The sequence below is a fragment of the Talpa europaea genome (assembly GCF_964194135.1).
Source record: "Talpa europaea genome assembly, chromosome: 4".
Lineage (NCBI taxonomy): Eukaryota > Metazoa > Chordata > Mammalia > Eulipotyphla > Talpidae > Talpa > Talpa europaea.
In genome coordinates, this window is record NC_140070.1 from 140,357,372 (window position 1) to 140,378,050 (window position 20,679).

A 20,679-nucleotide genomic window follows, 5' to 3' on the forward strand; every position below is an offset into this window, starting at 1 on the left:
GCCTGAGTGATAGTGTTGTTTTGAGTTCAAGGTTAAAGAACTAACAATATGCTACATAAGGTGTTTTAAAACAGCTTATACACATGTATCAAAGTCATATATTGACCTTGATAGTGAGGGAAAATGTACCAACAGGCTTAGCTGTTACTTCCCGTAGGAGCAAAGGTTCAGTATTTGTGTAACAGGGTGGTGCCCAGGAAAAAGGGGGAAGTTCCAGGTTCCCTGCCCCACCCAAAGAGGGTGGAGCTGAGCAAGGGGGAGTTGTAGCTGGAGGAGACTGGAGAAGGAAGGAAGCAGGATGGAGAGCAAGGAGAACTGGAGGAAGCACATGTGGAAACTGCACTTGCTTCTTGGTCCTGGACTGTTTGAAACAGATGTGGGTGAGAGACCGGGGGAGGTTAACACTGGCAGCTTTTATCTTGATTTTGACACCTGGATCATGAGTGTGGGCATGCTTAAGTGTGCACACCTGAGCCTAGAGGCGCCAGGCAGTGTCACTCAGAAACAGACTATGGCTATGAGAGGATCAGCAGTGGGACTGCATAGGAGGAGAGACCACAGGAGGGAAAGGCCAGAGAGAGCCCGGGGAAAGAGCAGATTCGTCCAGGGCTGGGAGGCTCCATTGCCTGCCTGCCTCCCAGCCCCCTACCTGCCTGGCCCGTGCCTCCTCCATGCCTGGCGTGCCCGTGTAGCTGGCTCCCTGAGAGAGCATTAGGGCCTAAAAATCCACCAAAGGCTCCAGGACTCTCCTTTATCTGTCTGCCTGAATCCATTGTGAACCTTTCCTGTGCTTGCTGGCATGAAACTATGTAGGGTAAGGAAATGATATCAGACTTTTCTGCCCTCCCGCCATTAGGATAGATGATGGATCCCTGTGGTCCTGAATGCATGCCGGATGGTGGGCACCTGGAATAGGATGTGGGCATGCGTAAGTGGGTACACCTGGGCTGAGAGAATGAACTTATAAGGGCTACATCACTGGTACACCAGCAGAACCACGAGAGGAGCAGAGAACAAGGCCACGGGAGAACACCAGAGAGCCCAGAGTGAAGACTTGCTGGGGGCTGGGAGGTCTGCCAGCCTCCTGGCCCCCCAGCCCCCCTGCCTGCTGTGTACCTGGTAAATCCCAATAAGGCCTGAAAAGCCACTTAGGACTCTCTTCTCCTTACCCTGTCTGCTGGAATCGTAGAGAACCTGCACTGTGCCTCTTCCTGCCATTACAGACTAACATGCAAATTGCATCTACCAAAGAGAGAACAATCCTGACTTTAAAGAATGCCTGTCATTCTCTCAGGTTGTTAGGGAAGTTAAATGCCTGTGAAAACTAATATTTTGTTTCCCTGATAAGCTTGCTTGAGAACAACCCCAATCACGCCTATCCTAACTGTATCTGTAAGCTGGATCCTACTCAGGAAGGGGCAAAGAAAACAGCTGGTTGGGATCCTTCTCCCATTGGACTGCTCTCTCCTGAGTTAACCCTCAAATTTTGGCTCCAAAAATAAAGTTTTCTTTTCCCCCACATGGTGGTGGCTACTTTTAAATTTACTTATGAGGGGCCTCCCTGGTGTCACAAGGCGTTAAGATGCAACCTGTGAAGCTGTCCTCAGCCACTGCAGCATGAGTTTGATCCCCGGCCAGGGAGCTGCCCACATGGCGCAGCAGACCTCTCCTGACTCACCCACTGCTCCCCTCAGCAGTGTGTTTCAGTCAATCCGCCTGTTCTGTTCCCTGCTCTCTGGTGGGTTCTCTTGCACACACACACCCCCACACCTCTGGCCTGTACCCCATTGCTTGTATGCATAAATAAATCTTTAAAAAAATTACTTATGAAGTAATTAAATCTAAAATGGAGCCATGAAAATGGCTCCTGAGTTGACATGATGATTAAAAGCACTCCCATCATTAAAAAAAAAAGTAAAGAAACTGAATTCAAAGCATCTATGTCAAACACTCTTGGGTCTCTTGTTCAAGTAGTAAATGTTACGTGGTTTGACAGCATCAATCTTTGTCTTCAATCCTGCCTTACTATGCTGATATACATCAAGTTTATATAATTGAAAAATCGAGCCTCTGAGGTTTTTCATCAGTGGCAACACCACAAAGAATGCAATAAGGATCTCAAACAGTGTAATTAATAAAGTAGAATGTTTTGGTAATATTGGGCTATACACAACACTAAAGGCACTCAGATTCAACAGTCATTCAACCTGCGTAACAGGGAGATGTTTATATTCATAGAATCCCATGTTTTTAAATGATTATGAAGGACTCTACCTTTTCTAACTCATAGTGTCTGTGAAAGTAGATATAATTTCCCTTTTGAAATGGGGGAACAGGGAAATTAAATAACTTGCTCACAATTAAATTCAGGGCAGAGTCAAGAATAGGAAAAAATAGCTATTATTTTCAGTTGATTTTCTGAGATGTCTTCATTAGCCTTCATACTGGCATTTTACAAGTTTGAATATATTTCTCTTTACAGAAATAAACTGCTTCTTTGACTGGGCCCACTTGAATGATTAAATAATAAACAATAAACCAATTTAGGTTTTTCTCCAACAGATCTGAAGGTATCAGAACGTGTGAGAAGTAATATTTATTGCAATAGATTACAAGAGAATGGAAACAAGTACTTAGTCTTACAATATGTTGGAAGCAAGACAAAGTTTACTGACATTTTGAGGACAAAACAACAAAGAAGGAATTAAACAAGGTGGTATCTAGACAAAGGCACAGCAATCCACAGCTGCTTCATACTCTGTGCAGTCAATCCCCTCAAAGAGGGTGGAAGTTAAGCAAAATAAGGCTTGCATTAGAAGCTGCATATAATACCATTGATATTTTGTCTTACAACCAAAGTCTATAAAATCACCTTTTCCCTGTATAACAAACCTGTGTAACAAAGGAAAGCAACAAGTAGCAGTGCAGACCCAAGGGTGCCTTTGAAATCTCTTATAAGGAGTAAACACACACACAGTGCAAATACAGTGTTTCAAAGTTGGCAAAAGAAGTTTCTGTCTGAGTATGAACTTTCAGATTGAAGATATATTCTGCAGGAAGAGTTCACCCAGAATTTGAGAGCTGAAGTTAAAAGAGACTTGCAGTCTAACTACGGGGATGAAATGCCTTATTTTTCACTAGTTCATAATAATTCTTGCTGGGAAGAACTGCTTTAACTTGAAACTAATTGTTCACTTTGCTATATGGTTCATGCTGTTTAACTGCAGTTGTCTCACACTTGCTTACTATTAAATTTTGTATTGTCAGATAACAGTAGGCTGACAAGAGAGTCCCACTAGACAGATTGTTCAAGCTGCCTTTATAAGAAGCATGTTGCTGAGCTGTCTTAGTCTTTTTACATTAACCATACAAAACTGAGCTTATCTGATCAAGCATTACCCATCACTTCTCAAAGTCACATTAAAAACTTTTAAAAGAGACTTTCAAACTAGTCCTTCAGGTATTTAAAAAATCTCCGTATAAAAGTCCATTTTTAATACATAAGAACAAACACTTTTCCTTGTTAAAAAAAATCTCATTTTTAAACCAAAATAAACTACAACTTGCCCTTTTTAATGGCTCAGTGCTTATTTCAGATCAACGGAGCTGTATTTTCACCCAAGTTCAGAAATTAGAGAATCTAAAACCAAGTAGTGACCTTTAAAATGACATGATGAGGCAACCCTGGCATCGTGAACACATCAAGCTTTGCATCCTCAGGAATAAAAAAGCCGATACTCATCATCCCAGCTATATTTCATGTTATGAATAGATTAACAGTCAAGTCAATGAAAAATGACAGAAATTTTCATAAAAGTACTTCAAAACTCAGAGCATAAAAGTGTAAAGAAACAAAACATTTAATGTACAATCTCTCCCATTTGGCAATGTGTAAATTATATTGAAAGATAAAAACTTATCTACAAATAGAATATAACAAAAGGAAAATGTGATTTAAGAATTGGTCTCAGGTCCATAGTTCTTCGGTTCTTCCAAATTTGTAGATCAGAGTGCTAGAAAGATATGAAAATAAATCATGAGGAAAGATCACAGGGAATTCACTTTCTAAATATACTGACAGGTACCTCACTCATCACTTTGTATCAATTTCTACAATTCAAGGTTGTGGGACTGGTCTGAATTAGTTTGTTTTATAAAGCAGTGTGTTGACCTTGACAGCTGAACTTAAACATCCTTTCTCAACTGGACAGTGAGCTCCTAAGGAAAAAGGGCGTTTCTCAGTGTCAGGCTGTGGGACCACTTTTCAGCTGTGGGAGTCGAGTGCTCTGTGACAGCTGAGTTGCAATGGCTGAAGCATCCTGAACAGACCAGTTGCAGTTCTGCATCCATTTAACAAATAATTACTGTAGACTGAGTACTGGCCAGGCCCCTGGCTCTGGCCAAGTGCTAGGATTGCAACGTAAGTCAAAACGAAAATAATGTACTCACTAGCGGAGTTAAGAGTCTAATAAGAGAGACAATCAAATTCCAACTACAAAAGAAAATTGCTATAAAGGTGAAGACCATGGTACCATGAGCATGGAATATAAGCATTTGACCCACACAGAGGACAAGAAGGTGTTCCTTAGGAAGTGACAACAGACTGAGAGCTAAAACTTTCTGAGCAAAGGGTAGCAGGAAAGGGAGAGGTGCAGAGATGGAACACTCTGGAACCCTGACTTTTGAAGACGTGGTGATGTGTTGGATTTGAAATGTCAACCACCCAAGAAGATCTCGGTAGGAAGTTGCCAGGTTGTGTAAACGTGCATGGAGAAATCTGTGCTCATCAGCACAGAGGCAATTGTTAATGTCCTAAGTATGAAGAACTCACCTAGAGAAAGTAAAGGAAGCAGAGAAGGAAAATTCTGTAACAGTGCCTTAAGGAACTTCAAATTTAATGGCCAGGAGGTAGAAGATCAACTTGCAAAGGAAACAAGGAAGAGTGGCCAGAGATGCAGGAACTGTACCCCTGAACAGGAGGCCCACAGTTGGCGGGATGACTTGCCAGTCTCTGGGTAGGGCACACAGCTGCTACACTGAGGAAGTGCCCCAGGCAAGGCAAAGTGTGCTGGAGAAAACAATTCCCAGAGCTCCCATCTTCCACTGGGAAGACTTCCCAATCTCCTAGGCCGGGTGGGGAAACCTCAGACTTCATGGATATCAGGAAGGGAACTGCCTTAGTCAGGGGACTAAATATTCCTAGATGTGCACTGCTTTGATGGTGCTTTAAAGATATAACAGTAGAGACTATCCAAACTGAAACACAGAGAAAACAAACATGAGAACTTGCGCCTAATATACATGCAACTAAATACAAGAAGGCAGGATAGACCAAAAAAATACTACTTGAAGAAATAATGGCTGAATTCAAACTTGATAAAAATCATAAACCCACAAATCCAAAACACTCAATGAACTGCAAGCAAAAGAACCACACACCATAATCAAATTGCTCAAAACTGGTAACAAAACAAAATTCAAGACTTAAATCTTTATGATTGTGTGGGGCTCATGAGAAGAATATAATTTGACAAATAGATAACTAAAAGACCTATTTTGATATTAAAAGACATTCAAACTGAAAAGCACAGGATTTGGGTTTCATTTTTGGGACTTTTGAGAAGACTGATGCAAAAAAATACTTTTAATATTTTTTTAAATACTTTATCTTGAAAACCAAGCAGAAAATCTAGTTTCCCAATCAGGTTTTTTTTTATTACAATTTATACCCTGTTATGTGAGTTCTGATTTTTTTGTCATGCTTTTTTGTTTGTTTAACGAAAGGCTGTGGAAACAGCAGTCAGGGTTCAGATTTCAGCTCTGCACTGACTAGCTGGATGTCCTTAAGTTAAGTGCTGAGCCTTATTTCTTCATTCATAAAACTAGAACACAAACTGATTTACAGACTTAAGATAATTAAACGGGAATTTAAAATGTAACATACATAACATCCAGCTGAGGATTTGGCACATAGCAGGACCCCTAATTAGATGGCTGTTACATTCTTATACAATAGAATTTTTTTACCTTTTATAATAAGTTCTATATATTTTACCTAACTTAAGGGATTTATACATGTTCTATTGTCCTTGCTGCTCATATAATAAAGATGATAATCCTTTAAATGTTATAGGTTTGGTTAAGAAATTAGGCAACTTACCTAAAAAATATAAGTGCATTTTGGAAAAACACAGCTAGTCCTGGATAAACATCAGTATCTGCACATATAAAGTAAAACACATTAGGAGATTATATATAGAAGCAAAAGGCACAGTGGCAAAGTATCTGTGCCATTCATACTGCCATGCTCTGTATAATGCTGCTATTATCCCTTAACTCTAAGAAATCTATAATTAAATCACAATAAGAAAAAGTCAATCTCATCTTCCCAAAACCAAGGATAGCTCTCAGTCTGGACAAAAGACAATGCATTTATCAGGCTTTCATTCTGTCTAAAGTAACTGCTCTAGTTTTCACTGCCTGCAAACTGCAGAGGAAGCAACAGCTCACCTTGTTACTCCTGTAGAAATACAAAATGTTAGATCAAATTAAATTTGTGATTATTTGATCGTCTGTTCATTTACTTTCTTTCACTATTTCAAGAATCTCACTGCGCAATGTGAGATATAAAAAGGACCATCAGAAGCTGTCATCAAGCTTTTTCATGGAATCTCTCCCAGAAGAAACAGCTACTATCTTCATAGGAAGAAAAAGGGAAAAAATTGGAAACCACTGAAATTCTGTGGATAGTTAAATTTTATGACTGTTAATGCTGACTAAAAATATTGGCTATCATGAAGGAAGTGGTTCCGTTTTTAGCTCTTGCAGCCCTGTACATGGCAGAGAGTGTCAAGTTTGAGCCAGACCCCTGTATTTAAATCCTAACTCTACCACTGACTGACTGACTGAATGGCTACAAGCAAATTACTTAACCTCATTATGCCTTAGTTTCTTCATCTATAAAATAGGCATTACAATAGCACCTAACCATAGTGTGCATAGAACAGTACAACACACTGTCCTAAGTACTATATAAATGAAAGTGTTATGTAATAAATGTTAGGCAGTATTCGATTATAACACTTGAAGGAAATCTGTACAGTAAAAGATTTAAAATGCGTTAGAAATGCTCTCTGAAGTAAAAGCATATTCATTTATAAAGAGAAAAGTGACTCTATGACCAATGCTGTAGAAGTATGAAAATGAGATCCATAATGAAATTTCTCAAAATATACCAGGTCCCTGGTGGTGCAAGTCTCAGCACTATGAAGCTATCAGCAGCCACTGCAGCAAGAGTTCGATCCCCAGCCAGGGAGCTACCCACATGGCACGGCAGACCTATCCTGTCTCACCCACTGCTCCCCAGTGTATTTGTTCTGTTCTGCTCCCCACTATCTCTGGCGAATCCTCACACTGGCCCCCGACTTCTGGCCTACACCCCAACTCTTGCATGCATAAACAAATAAATCTTTAAAAAAAAATACCCGTTCTATAGATATAACCAATGAATGTACAACCTTTCCAAATTTACTGGCTCCTTCCACATCTTTCAAGAGTGACAATTTATCCCCATTTTCCCAATAAAAACTAGAAAGTTTCATATGTAGCTTCCAGAAACTGCAGATTTCCAAGGAAATCAAAAATAGCTGCTCACCCTTCTTAGAGTCAGGGATGAAATGAGCTCAAAATGTACTTCCCCTACAAATCCAGTGACAATAACGAGGCAAATCTACAGACAGAAAGCAGACAGTGGGTGACCAGGGCTAAAGGAAAGAGCAATAGGAAATAGTTGCTAATGTGTAAAGGGTTTCTTTGGCGTTGATAAAAATGTTCCAAAACTGGACTGTGGTGATGGTAGCACAACTTTGTGAATCTACTAAAAACACAGAACTGTATACTTTAAATGGTTAGATTATAGGATATGCCAATTAGTGTGTGCTCTATTAGTATTTTTAATTAATTAAAATAACACATTTTAATCTACTTGATGAGGAGTGTTATTTAAACATTAGTCAACTACTTGTACTGACTTGTTTGTACCAAGTGAAAAGGACAGGTATTCCAAGATTTTATACTAACAAAACTTAAGGAATTCCCTCAAAAGCATTCAAAGGTCAGCTGTGGATCAGGACAAGGAAATGTGACAGTGAAGTAGAGTGATTGGCACCAGAGACAGAGGGGTCAGATGATGAATAAGCTGTGTTATCTGAATATGACTGCCATTTTTGGGTGAAGGAAGAGAAGCAGTAAACCAGGCTTCCAGGCACCTGCTGAGACTGGTCCTGGATGGATGTGAGGGGCCCAGACTGTCCCTCCTCTGTATCCACTGTTCCTGCAGGAAAGCCCCACAAACATTTTCAGTTTTGCCCTTAAAACACTCCCCTATACCTATGATTGAAAAATGACAGGCTGAGATTGAAAAGAGGAGCTTCCGGTGAACAGAAGGATAACAGGATCCACAACCTCTTTATCTGAAACCGTTAGGGCACGATATGTTTTGGAATTCAAAATTTTTCAAATTTAAGAATGGGTAACACAAAGCATAAATAGTACACAGCACCCCCAGCTGGGTCTGGGCCAGCAGTCCATAAACAAACAGACCACATTCCTGCAAGAAAACATCTGTATACTTTTGGGTGTTTTTTTTTTTTTTTTTGGTTTTGGTTTTTTTTTTTGGTGGGACCCTCGCCAGTGGCCGGGGATCGAATCGGTGCTGCAGAGGCTGCAGGCAGCCTCGCAACCCAGCGCTCAACCACTGCACCACCAGGGGAGGCCCAGTATACTTTTGGAATGGAATAAAGGACATACTGAGTCCCAGGTCAGTTCAGGCTAGTTTTCACCACCAAACTGGTTGTGGAAAACTTGACTTTCAGCACTCTGCACATAATGAACTGTACACCTGGTAGGTGTCTCACTATTATCACTATGACCCAAGTAAATGCGCCTCCAGTCTGGCTGTCCAGGGTGAGGAAGGAAATGAGAAACTCAAGAGATGGTCCAGAGCAACATTGTCTTGTCAGTGACTTGGATTTCCAACCAGGATAACTCACTGCACTGAGTGAGGCCACTAAGAAGTTCTATCAAACAACTTACACGTCTTCATGCAGTCACATCTTCAAGCTAACTGAGTAAACCAAATTTTACTTCAGGTGGAGTTAACAGACTAAGCCAAATCTAAGCCAAATATATCTGAGTCTCTTGTATAAAATAAAAGAGAAATAAATACTTACTCTGGGTAACATATGCACCAAAAAGAATCCACATGGAAGCAATAAGTGACCCAAACATCAACATGAAACCAATGAAGAGCCAAACACGAGCACCTGTGTGAGGAACAGGCTTTAGCATTTTGCTCATTTTTGCCGCTCTCTGTCTTAGGAACAAACAATGTTATTATAATATACACTATGTCATACATCTCAAGACAGGCACATATGTTCTGCTTGACAATTAACTGAAGATTAAAAAGACAAAACTGAAATTAAAAAAAAACTTTAAAATTGAAAGGGTTATAACCCACACCTGAAAGGGGATAAAAGGAAAGTTACCTTTCCACTGGGCAGAGAAACTACTGGCTACGTAAACTAAACAAGGAAAGTCTCATAAGTAATCACTTGACTACATGCATTAAACCCTAACTGAAAAACTACCCTGTGTTGTGGCTGCTCTAAGAGAAGCAGAAAATGTGCTTCAGAGAGCCATCAGCCTACACGAACGAGAGACTGCATACGAAGGCCCCACATTAATGTTAAAATTACACTATTACTCAAAATGGGGCAAACAGTGGCCAGCTTCAGAAGTACAGTCTTTTATGGCTGAGGCAGCCAGCCTGCACCACATGCCCCTTAGAAGTTCAAGGTCAGAAGCAGCAATTCAACCCTCTACTGTGTAGAGTTCACAGTAGAGTTCACACTGTGAAGACAGTGTGCCCTTAGCTCTAGAAGCACGAGACTTCAGAACTTGCACTACCCACACACCACACGTACACACAGACTGCAGCATGAATTTTAACTGGGTAGGGAATAATCATGGAATAAAGTCTAAGACTCTGTGAGAGTAAAAAATATGGTTTTTGGCGCCACACCCAAGGCAAATATAAGATCCACCTTTTAGGTAAGTGACAATGAAATTTTCTATTAATATATAGAATTTATACAGTAAAATCTTAATAAAGTAATCCTTGGTACACCTGAGTAGGCTCAATACATCTTTGGGAAAGCGGGTTAACATCTGTGCCAGACCCTGGCCACAGGTCTTGACAGCCCATGGTCCCACGAAAGGAAAATAAACCTCCGCTGAAGTGAAAATAAAATCCAAGCCAATTTTCATTACATAAAGCTAAATGTTTTCAATTGCAGATATTTTGTTACTAACTGAACAGAGATTCATACATTTTAGGCACCAGATATGCAGGAAGCGCTAATCAAAGCACAGCATTGTTAGAAAAGCTGATATTTGAGAGATGTGGGTTATTAAGTATCTATATTTTATTATAATAAGCAGATCTCCAGAAATACACAATGACGTGTAGTTCCCTGGAGAAAGACATCCTCAAACTATATAAGTGAATAAAAGGAACCATCAAAAATATTTTCCTTCATATTCTTTATGTAGGGCCACACATAGCTTTCCTAATAAAAGTAAACAAGAAAAATGAGCATGCTTTTGTCTAACAAAAAAAATTTAAAACACATTTTTGGGTTTGACTCCAAGGAAGCTCAGGATCAAGGTCAAGGGACATTTAAGAGTCCCATCTTGTCTTAGATTCCAAGTAGATGATCTTTGTCTCCTGACTCCTGTTCTCTTTTATAGCTCCACTATTCAATATTTCCATCATAGCACATTTATGATTTGATTATACTTTCTTGCAAATTTTTCTGGAAATTAAATGGGGCTAAGTGGCAAGTCACTTATGTAGTGTCAAAGTTTAGTGTGGCAAAATTTGCGCATGCCTGGAAGACAGTGTGCCCTTAGCTCTAGAAGCACGAGACTTCGGAACTTGCACTACCCACACACCACACGTACACACAGACTGCAGCATGAATTTTAACTGGGTAGGGAATAATCATGGAATAAAGTCTAAGACTCCGTGAGGGTAAAAAATATGGTTTTTGGTGCCACACCCAAGGCAAATATATGATCCACCTTTTAGGTAAGTGACAATGAAATTTTCTATTAAAAAAAAAAAGATAATAGTGACATAATTCATAGCATTATCCATAGAAATTTCTTTAAACAAAAATGATCAAGGAAATTACTGTGTGCTCTATACACAGGAGTCTCACTGGTTAGTACGTGCTTTCTCACCTTTATTCTCCCCCATTCCTGACCTAACATGCTGAGGCTGGGCCACAAGACAGACTAAGAAGTGACCGTGTGCACATGCACACAGACTCTGAATTTATGTTTGCCTGTCATCTGTCACCCCCCTACTCCCCAGTTCTTCATGCACCCCAAAGGAAGTGAAGTTATGAAATCTGCATCAGCATTTAAAATGTCAGGTAGGAAAGAAAACTAATTTGTCCCTCTGTGATTGATTTATCTCACTCAGTCCTCCAGGTACATCTGTATTGTCATATATGGCAGGAGTTCCTTCTTTTTAAATTCCACTTATATGACGTATCAATACGAATCAAACTCATAAAAACAAAAAGAGTAGACTGAGGGCTGCCGGGGTTGGAGGATGGGGAACCAGGAGCTGCTGTTCAACGGTATGAAGTTTCAGTTCTATAAGATGAGTAAGCTGTGGAGAGCTGTTATACAACCATGTGCCTGTGGAATACTGTATTGTGCACCTCAAAATTTGTTGAAAGAGTTACATTATGTTATGTGTATGTTCTTACCACAGTAAAAAAAATGAATTTAATTAAAAGATGTTTTTTTAAAAGCTAAGCTCTTTACAACTCATTTGTTTAAAATGTTATGATACTTACTATATGATTCCACTTATATAAAATTCTACAAAAGGCAAAACTACAAAAATAGAAAGCACATCAGCATGGCCAGGATGTGGGGAAAAGGGGATTAACTACAAAGGGATATCAGGGAACTCTGCAAGGTAATGGAAATCTTTTATATCATACTTGTGGTGGTAGTTACATAACAAATTGTACCTCTTAAATAAAACTGGTCAATTTCATTTTTACATAAATTATAATTGATCTAGGCAACAACACACACACATACATACAATATAATAATATAACAAAAAGGAGTTACTTTCTTACAGATGTCAATAACACTAAATCTTTTAAGTTAACAAAAAATATTGTTCACAATCACTACCAGACCCAAATAAAGACTCACTAGGAGCTTTGTTTTTTATATAATAACAGTATAAAAGTGCCTTTACCTGTTCTTCCTAAACAGCCGCTCTCATAGCTGTCACCTCTCACCTGAGCATTGGACACAGCATTTATCCTAAAACAAATCAAAATCACCCAATCAGCTTTCATGCTGCTAAAATAGCCACAGATCACATACATATCACATAAAAGGAATCATTATTTCCTAGCTGAAGACAAGCTCTTACTATCTAAACAAACCTTTTAATTTTAACAAATAGCCTAGTGGATAGAAATGTACATCCTATTGGACCCCCCTGGTAGTGCAAGGGATTAAGTCTCAGCACTATTAAGCTATCAGCAGTCATTGCAGCACGAGTTCGATCTCCGGCCAGGGATTGACCCACATGGAACAGCAGACCTCTCCTGTCTTGCCCATTGCTCCCCTCAGCAGTGTATTTCAGTCTGTCTGCCTGTTCTGTTCCCTACTTGGCTCTGGTGAATCTTCTCACCCCCCTCCCCAGTTCTTTTATGCATAAATAAATAAATCTTTTTTAAAAAATGCACCATTAGTTTTTAATACTACAAAAAGAAACCCTGTAATTATAAGATACCCCTGATTATAAGAAGCACCCTGATATTCAGAAATATTAATATAAAAATCAATCTTGGGTCTGATAAAATACAGTAATTAAACAATTTAACAAAGATAAGAAAAATCATGATAATCTTTATAGCTGTTAAAAAATACCTGACCAAATTCAATACTCATTCTTGCTGCATCTTAGAAAAGCTGGGGGATATATATTTATCACATTTAAGAAGCCATCAATTAAATTAAAAAGTTATTCCAGACAGCACTAAATTTCAAGGAAAAACTATTTTTAGAAAAACGATCTTAAATTGCAAGTTACCTCCATACTTACATGAAGAAAGCCAATGTGGAAAACACACCGCACGTGTGGAAGGCGTGGTTCAGCTGCTCTGGCTTAGGATAGACCACGGCTGCATCGATCATTATCCACCAGCCTGTGAAAAACTTGAGAGCCCAGGCCATTAAAGTAACACTAATACTCTGGCTGAGCCTGACACCTACTCTTTAACAGGCCTTTTCCTATACATCATATAATGAAACATAAAATACTCCCTCTTTGAATTCTAGATGTTGAAATATAAAAAAGAAGAATCCCTTGTTTACTTATTCTTTATTGCCTTTCAGATGAACATAACTGATAAAATCTGTGAAAGATTCTGATGTTCTGCTCTCAATGCCAGATAAAAAAAATTACCATCCGAGAATGAATTGCCTGCTTCTTTTATGCACCTAATTATATGCAACAGAGGTTCTCTTAAATAACCTCCAACTAACCAACTACCTGATTACCTGATAGCTCTCATTCTGTCTACAGAATTTTTTTTTTTTTTAATCCAAGCACTGCTGCTTCCACAACTGAGCTACAAGCTTACCAAGAAGCTAATGTCATGTCTCCAAAACTATTTAGGCTGCTATAGTTTAAACTATGTAATCTGACTACTGTATAAATGGCTGAACATGAGTTTGCAAAATGCAATGTTTTTACTTAAACTAAGTTGAACAGCTTTAAAGTAGACAAGAGTGTTAAGGAATTTTATAAACAAGTGCAGGTGAAATGACCATAAAGAAAAAAAAAACAGCAATATCTGAAAGAATTGCATACAGACCGCTTCACAAGTCTCTTCAGTTCTACTCTGCTTTATTTTTTTCTCTTGGGCACAGATATAAAACTGTATATTTCAAGAGATGAATGTTTAAAGTGTAATAGATACTGAAATTGGCTTCAAAAAAATGTAGTGGGGATAGAGTGGTTGATGGAAAACTAAAACAAACGGGGCATGATCTGACACTGAAGCTGGATGGTAAGTAGAGGGGAAAGAGGCTCTTTATACTACCTTCTCTATTTTTGCTTACACACCTGACATTTTTCATAATCAAAAAGAAAACACTGTTGAAAAAGAAAATTCAGTAATTTCTCCACAAATGTCTTCCTCTCACTTGCCCCCAGTGCTGCAGGGGGGAAATGGAAATGGCTCCCTTCCCTTCCCCAGAAAACACAGCAGAGTTAGGTTCCAATACAGCCTGTGCCCCTTAATGCTGTTTACACACTGTGAACCTCAGTGAGTCAAGACATCTTTGTCACATCAAATTCTGAGCCTTTAAGGTTCTTAAAGAACTTGAAACATATTGTATCATTAACTGGAATTGGAACTGAAGAAAAGACACTGAGATTAACAAATTTACAGTCAATTGAACCCATATAACTTGTTTTATTTAGCAATGGTATGTAGAATGCTGATATTTATACAAAACAACCGTGAGATGAAATAGTCTAAGGGTAGTCACAGTCTAAAGGAATTGACATTAATTTTCAGGGCAAAAGATGAGGCATAAAGATCACCAACCAGGCCCTTCCACTTACCAATATACCTGCTACCACGGAAGCCACGGTGTTCCTCCTCTCACTCCAGTCAATACATTCACATTCCGGCCAACGGAAATTGTCCAGGAAGCCTGCCATTTTCAACCCTTAAGCGTGGGGTTGTTTTCATTAAATATTCTAAAAACCAAAAAAAAAAAAAGACAAAAATAATCTCAGGAATTGCTTTCAAGAAGTATGGTATCTTTGGGGCCTCCCCGGTGGCACAGCAGTTGAGCGCTGGGCTGTGAAGCTGCTCGCAGCCTCCGCAGCACCGGTTCGATCCTCTGCCACCAGCGAGGGTCCCACATGGCGCGCAGACCTCTCCTGTCGCACCCGCTGCTCCCCTCAGCAGTGTGCTTTGGTCCTTCTGCCTGTTTTGCTCCCCGCTCCGGCTCTGGTGAATTTCACCCTCCCGCGCTTCTGACTGTACCCGGTGCTTGTAGAAATAAATAAATAAATCTTTAAAAAAAAAAAAAAAAAAGTATGGTATCTTACTCCTTTAAGGCTTTAAGCACAAATTTACTTTAGGTCCTATTCTACTATGTTTAAGGAAAAAAGTGACTACTTGGATGAATATCTATTGGGATGAACTTAAGACTATGCTAGACACAAGGGAGAGCTAGTAAGCCTCTAAATGAGTATGGTGGTTTTAAAACATGTCTGCAAATTCTTTGGCACTTCTCCCACTGAGCAGTGGGTCCATGTCCCTCCCCTTGAACTTGGGCCCACAACACAGACTGGATGGCCAGTAGTAGAGGAAGTGATGCAGTGTAACCTCTACCATGCAACTTCTGAGACAGATCAAAAAAGGCCATGCAGCTTATGGCTGGTTCTCTGGGAAACCCATGACGAGCTCCTGAATCACCATGTAAGAATGCAAGGCCTCAATGCTATGAGGAGACCGCAGCCCGGGGTCCTAGGGAGGTCACAGCCAACAGTGAGCATCAACTGCCAGATGTGTGGGTTGGCACTTCTAGGTGACTGTTGTTCCAGTTACAGCATCACCCCCAGGTCTGAGCCTTCCCAGATTACACATATCAACAAAGGAGAGACATGTCATCCTGGCTGTACCTTTCCAAACTCATGACCCATAGGAATCGTAAGTATAATATATGGCCATTTTAAACCATTACATTTTAGAGTTATCTAGAAAGCAAGCAATAGATAACTGGAAGGAGAAAAATCTTGTGCATAAGGAACTCAAAGGGTATTTTCTAAACAAAGAAATCATGTCCAGATGAGGTAATTCAAAGACACATTAAATTTCAGAAGGGAACACTGAAAAACAGGCACAAACTGAAGGGGATTTGACCCCTGGGAAAAACACAATGAGTGAGATCCACTTTTATACAGCTTTTCTGCCTGAAGGATCTCTTAACCTTCTATCCTATCCCAGAGAGTTCTTGGAGTACAGCATGGTTAAAATTTGAGCAAATAAAAAACAGTTTTTTTGGCTTGAGGTGTTAAAAAGATGGAGTCCAGGATAACTAGAGTAGTTAGAAATTGAGGGGGAGAGTCCTGGGAAGGGCTGAGTCACAGGAGGAAGCCTCAAACATTTTAATACAAACTCTTTAAATACACGGCTAACCTCAGAACAGACCATAAAAAGTGAGCAAAAAACTTTGCAACTAATGGCAAAAAGCATATAAGAAAGTAGTCAACATCATTAGTCATGAGGAAAATATAGATATCACTTTACATTCATAGACTAGGTAAAATTAAAAACATTGACAATGTTAAATGTCAGTGAGACTTTAGAACAGTCTCTGTTCTAGAACGTTCATACATTCCTGGTGACATTTTATTATAAATCTAAAAATAAAACTCCCTAATATCCCAGCAATTATATTTCTAACATTTACATGTATACTTAAGATCTGTGTATTTTACTGTGTGTACATTTTATCCACAGAACGTTAAGACTTTATCATTCAGATATGCTTCAGCTGTACTAAGTCTTATACGCTTGCATTACAGGCACATTTCATCAAGCTAGTCCACAAACACGGTAATGAAGGGCTATTAAAGATTAAATATTAACTGGTTAAAATACAGGAAAGGCCACCATGAATTTAAGACAATGTCTAAAGGTTAAAAGTCTTATTTCCTATTATAAAATTCATTCCTCATAGTATAACCTGTTATAAACAGTTCTAAAAGAAAATACACAGCTATTTCCACACCAATTAATGAAATGTCATAGCCTCCTCCTTCCCAGGGCTTAAGTTATTCGAAGTTCAGGGATGAGGTGGGGCAAAGAAGCTTCAAATAAATCTATGTAATAACCGCATACACAAATATAGTTATGCAAACAACTGCTAGGAGGGAAATGCACAGGATCCTAGAGAATAAAGAGGTTAAATATTAACTGTTTAGAATAGGTGGGAAAGCCTCTCTGAAGAAATAACATTTGCTAAAAGTTAAGAACTCGATCAAGTTTAAAAGCTGAGTAGAGTTGATTAGATTACAGAGAAGCAAAAGATGTAGAGCAGGGAGATGGAAAATTATCAGCAAAGTTCCTATGTCCCTTTGGTACCAGGGAAGCAGCAGCTGGTCCCAAAGAAAATGAGCACATGGTAAGTTAGTGGAGCAAGTGCCTAAGAACAAGGCTGAAGTGGACAGATAAGGGACAAATACATTGCAGATTCATGTGGAACTCATTAAGGATTTGGGGTTACACTGAGTTGTAATGGGAAAGCAAGTGAGGAACTCTGAGGAGAAAAGAGGCAGAGGCACTGTAGAGTAAGTGAAAATTATCAGGATTTTCCACCATCCCGCCATTAGCATTAATAATGGACCCCTGTGGTCCGACATGCATGCCTGATGGCGGACACCTGGAGTAGGTGTGGGCATGCATAGGTGGGCACACCTGGACTGAGAGACTGTGCTTATAAGGGTGGCGTCACGGGGACTCCAGCAGAAGGAAAGCAGCAGAACAGCAGCAGCAGGAGAGCAGCAAAGGAGAAGCAGAGACACGAAAGAACACCAGAGCGCCCAGAAAAAGAGAAGACTCACCAGGGGCTGGAGCAGTCCGCAGCCTCTGCAGCACGAGTTCAATCCCCAGCCAGCCAGGATGCAACCCACATGGCTCAGCAGACCTCTTCTGACTCACCCGCTGCTCCCCTCAGCAGTGTATGTCAGTCAGTCTGCCTGTTCTGTTCCCCACTCTGTCTCTGGTGAGTCTCCCACCCCCCATACCTCTGGCCTGTACCCCAGTTCTTGGATGCATAAATAAATAAATCTTAAAAAAAAAAAAAATCAGACAGTGGGGCCTCTCTGGTGGCACTGAGGTTAGGTCTATCACCAGCCACTGCTGCAGCCTGAGTTCAATCCCTGGCCAGGGAGCTGACCCAGATGGTGCAGCAGACCTCTCCTGTCTCGCCCACTGCTCCCCTCAGCAGTGTATTCCAGTAGATCCGCCTGTTCTGTTCCCCACTCTGTCTCTGGTGAATCCCCTCACACACCCCCACACACCTCTGGCCTACACCCCAGTTCTTGTATGCATAAATAAAAATAAAATCTTTTTTTAAAAAGAATCAGACAGTACAATTTAGGTTCTGCAAGCGAAGTGATCTTTGTCATACCCTCTCAACTCTGCTACCACAAATAAAGGTATCCATAGACAGTATGTGAAGGAACATGGCTGCATTCCAATAAAACATAATTTACAAAACTGGCAGCAGACCAGACTCCACCCACAGGCCAGAGTTTTCAGACCCCTGCTCTCAGCAAAAAGAAACCACCAGTGGCCTGTAGGCAAGGAGCGACAGGATCCGTTCTGAGATTCAGAAAGACAATTCTGGTGGCAACAAAATGCAGGAGAGCTAATGAGAAATATTAGACACCTGCCCTCATTCTAGACAGCAAGAGAATAAGCAACCGAGGCAATACTGGTACAGCTGAGGAGTTTTTCTTTGTGAATGAAAGTGGTGGAAGCAAAAGGGGGAAAAGGCCCAGAAGCCCTGGGATGGAAGGCTACCGGTGCTGAGAACACGCCTGAAAGGCATGCTCCTGTACCCCTAACTCATACACAGTGCTAGAAACTGCCACCTTGGTTGGAAAAAAAATTTAACATATAAATAAGTAAATACTCAAGCAGTATTATCAGCACCAGGCTGGGAGGGATGAGAATGACAGTCACCATTACCTAAATCAAGAAAGGGGGCTGGAAAAGGACAGCATGAGCACAAAATCTGTGATATGACTGAGGACATTCAGGTGGTGATGTACATATGACAGATGTTGTAGAGGCAGGTATGACCACTGAGCAGGTTTTCTGATCCCATGCAGACCGGGTAAAGGAGGAGTCAGAGTCCTCAGTGGCTTTTGCAGGTTTTTTATTTAGATTACCAGGTACACAGCAGGCAGGGGTGCTGGAGGGCCGGGAGGCTGGAAGACCTCCCAGCCCCCAGCAAGTCTTCACTCTATCTGGGCTCTCCGGCCTTCTCTCTCTCTCTCAGCTTCTGCTGGTTCTTTCTTGGCTTCTCTTTCGGCTTCTGCTGGCGTCCCCGTGACGCCGCTCTTAAAAGCCCAGTCTCAGCCCAGGTGAATCCCATCTACCCATGCCCACACCCCACTCCAGGTGCCCGCCATCAGGCATGCATTCAGGACCGCAAGGATCCATCATCTATCCTGATGGCGGGAAGGCAGAAAAGCCTGACATTTTTCCTTACCCTACGGATGTCCAGAAGCCACTGAAAGAGTGGTTTCTCAGTAATTAGAAAAGGATTAGGGGTTCTTGGTAATTAAGCAGTAAATGAAGTCATGAGGCAGCTAAGGTATCTCAAGCAGAAAACATGGAGGACTGACTGGGAGTGACCCAGCGCTCACCTCTGACTCACTCCCTGCCTCCTGCTACTACTCTGTGCCACACACGCTAGCAGCCCGACATGCGTAATGGCATTTAATCAGCACAAAACTCCTCCAGAGCTTGTTCTATGTATTTACAGAACATCTCTGAGGATGTGAATAAAACCTGGCCCTCATCATCAAGAGATTAAAAAACTAGCAGCAAAATCAATTAATATTTGTTAAATAAATTATGATTTGCATCATTTCAAAAATCTGTTACCAAAAACCAGGAGATTAACAAAATACAAGTATTATTCACGATACTAGGTCTAGGGGCCTTCCTGGGGGGCTCAAGGGGTTAAGTCTCAGCACTATGAGGCTACAGCCAGCCACTGCAGCACGAGTTCGATCCCCAGCCTGGGAGCTACCCACATGGCACAGCTCTTCTGACTCGCCCACTGCTCCCCTCAGCGGTGTATTCCAGTAGATCTGCCTGTTCTGCTCCCCACTCTGTCTCTGGTGAATCCTCTCACACCGCCCACCACACACGCACCCCTCTGGTCTACACCAGCTCTTATATGCATATATAGAAATAAATCTTTATATATGAATTGGGGTACAGGCCAGAGGCATGGGAGGATGAGAGAATTCACCAGAGACAGAGCAGGGAGCGAAAACACTGCTGAGGAGAGCAGCGGGCAAGACAGGAGAGGTCTGCTGCGCCATGTGGGAATCTCCCTGGCCGGCTGGGAATCGAACCCACACTGTAGAGCCTGTGGACTGCTTCACAGTGCTGTGCTCACCCCGCTGCGCCTCCGGGAAGGCCCTAAAATAAATCTTTTAAAAAAAAAAAAAATAGTAGGTCTACAGAACAACAGCAAAACAAGTTGACTCAAATAAAACAAAAACAAAATCTACACCTTCCCCCAAGATCACCACAGTGAACAGCTGCACACTAGTAATTATTAATTAGGCATTCTGCAGAACGCTTCATTCTCACCTCAGAAAAACTCTTTACATGGAGGTTGCTATTATCGCTAATACTGAAAAGGCGAAGAGTACAACTTGCCCAGGTCACACAGCTAGGAAAGTCAAGATTTTCATCAAAGCTCAGAGCTGATTCCAAAATCTGTGCTCATAGTCATGAC

The 20,679-nt window shown here is 40.8% G+C and overlaps 1 protein-coding gene across 1 annotated transcript; it reads right to left on the reverse strand.

The window, feature by feature from the left end:
* Positions 1-3,967: 3,967 nt before the first annotated feature.
* TMEM50B (transmembrane protein 50B) lies at positions 3,968-15,381 on the reverse strand (the record flags this gene model as incomplete). The annotated part of the gene is made up of 6 exons (XM_084231325.1): positions 14,741-15,381; positions 13,211-13,323; positions 12,353-12,420; positions 9,231-9,323; positions 6,161-6,218; positions 3,968-4,013 (listed from the first exon to the last, which is right to left on the reverse strand). Exons 1-6 carry the CDS (start codon positions 14,837-14,839, stop codon positions 3,968-3,970), a joined length of 477 nt encoding a protein of 158 aa, XP_084087451.1. The 5' UTR covers positions 14,840-15,381.
* Between the last annotated feature and the right edge of the window lie 5,298 nt (positions 15,382-20,679).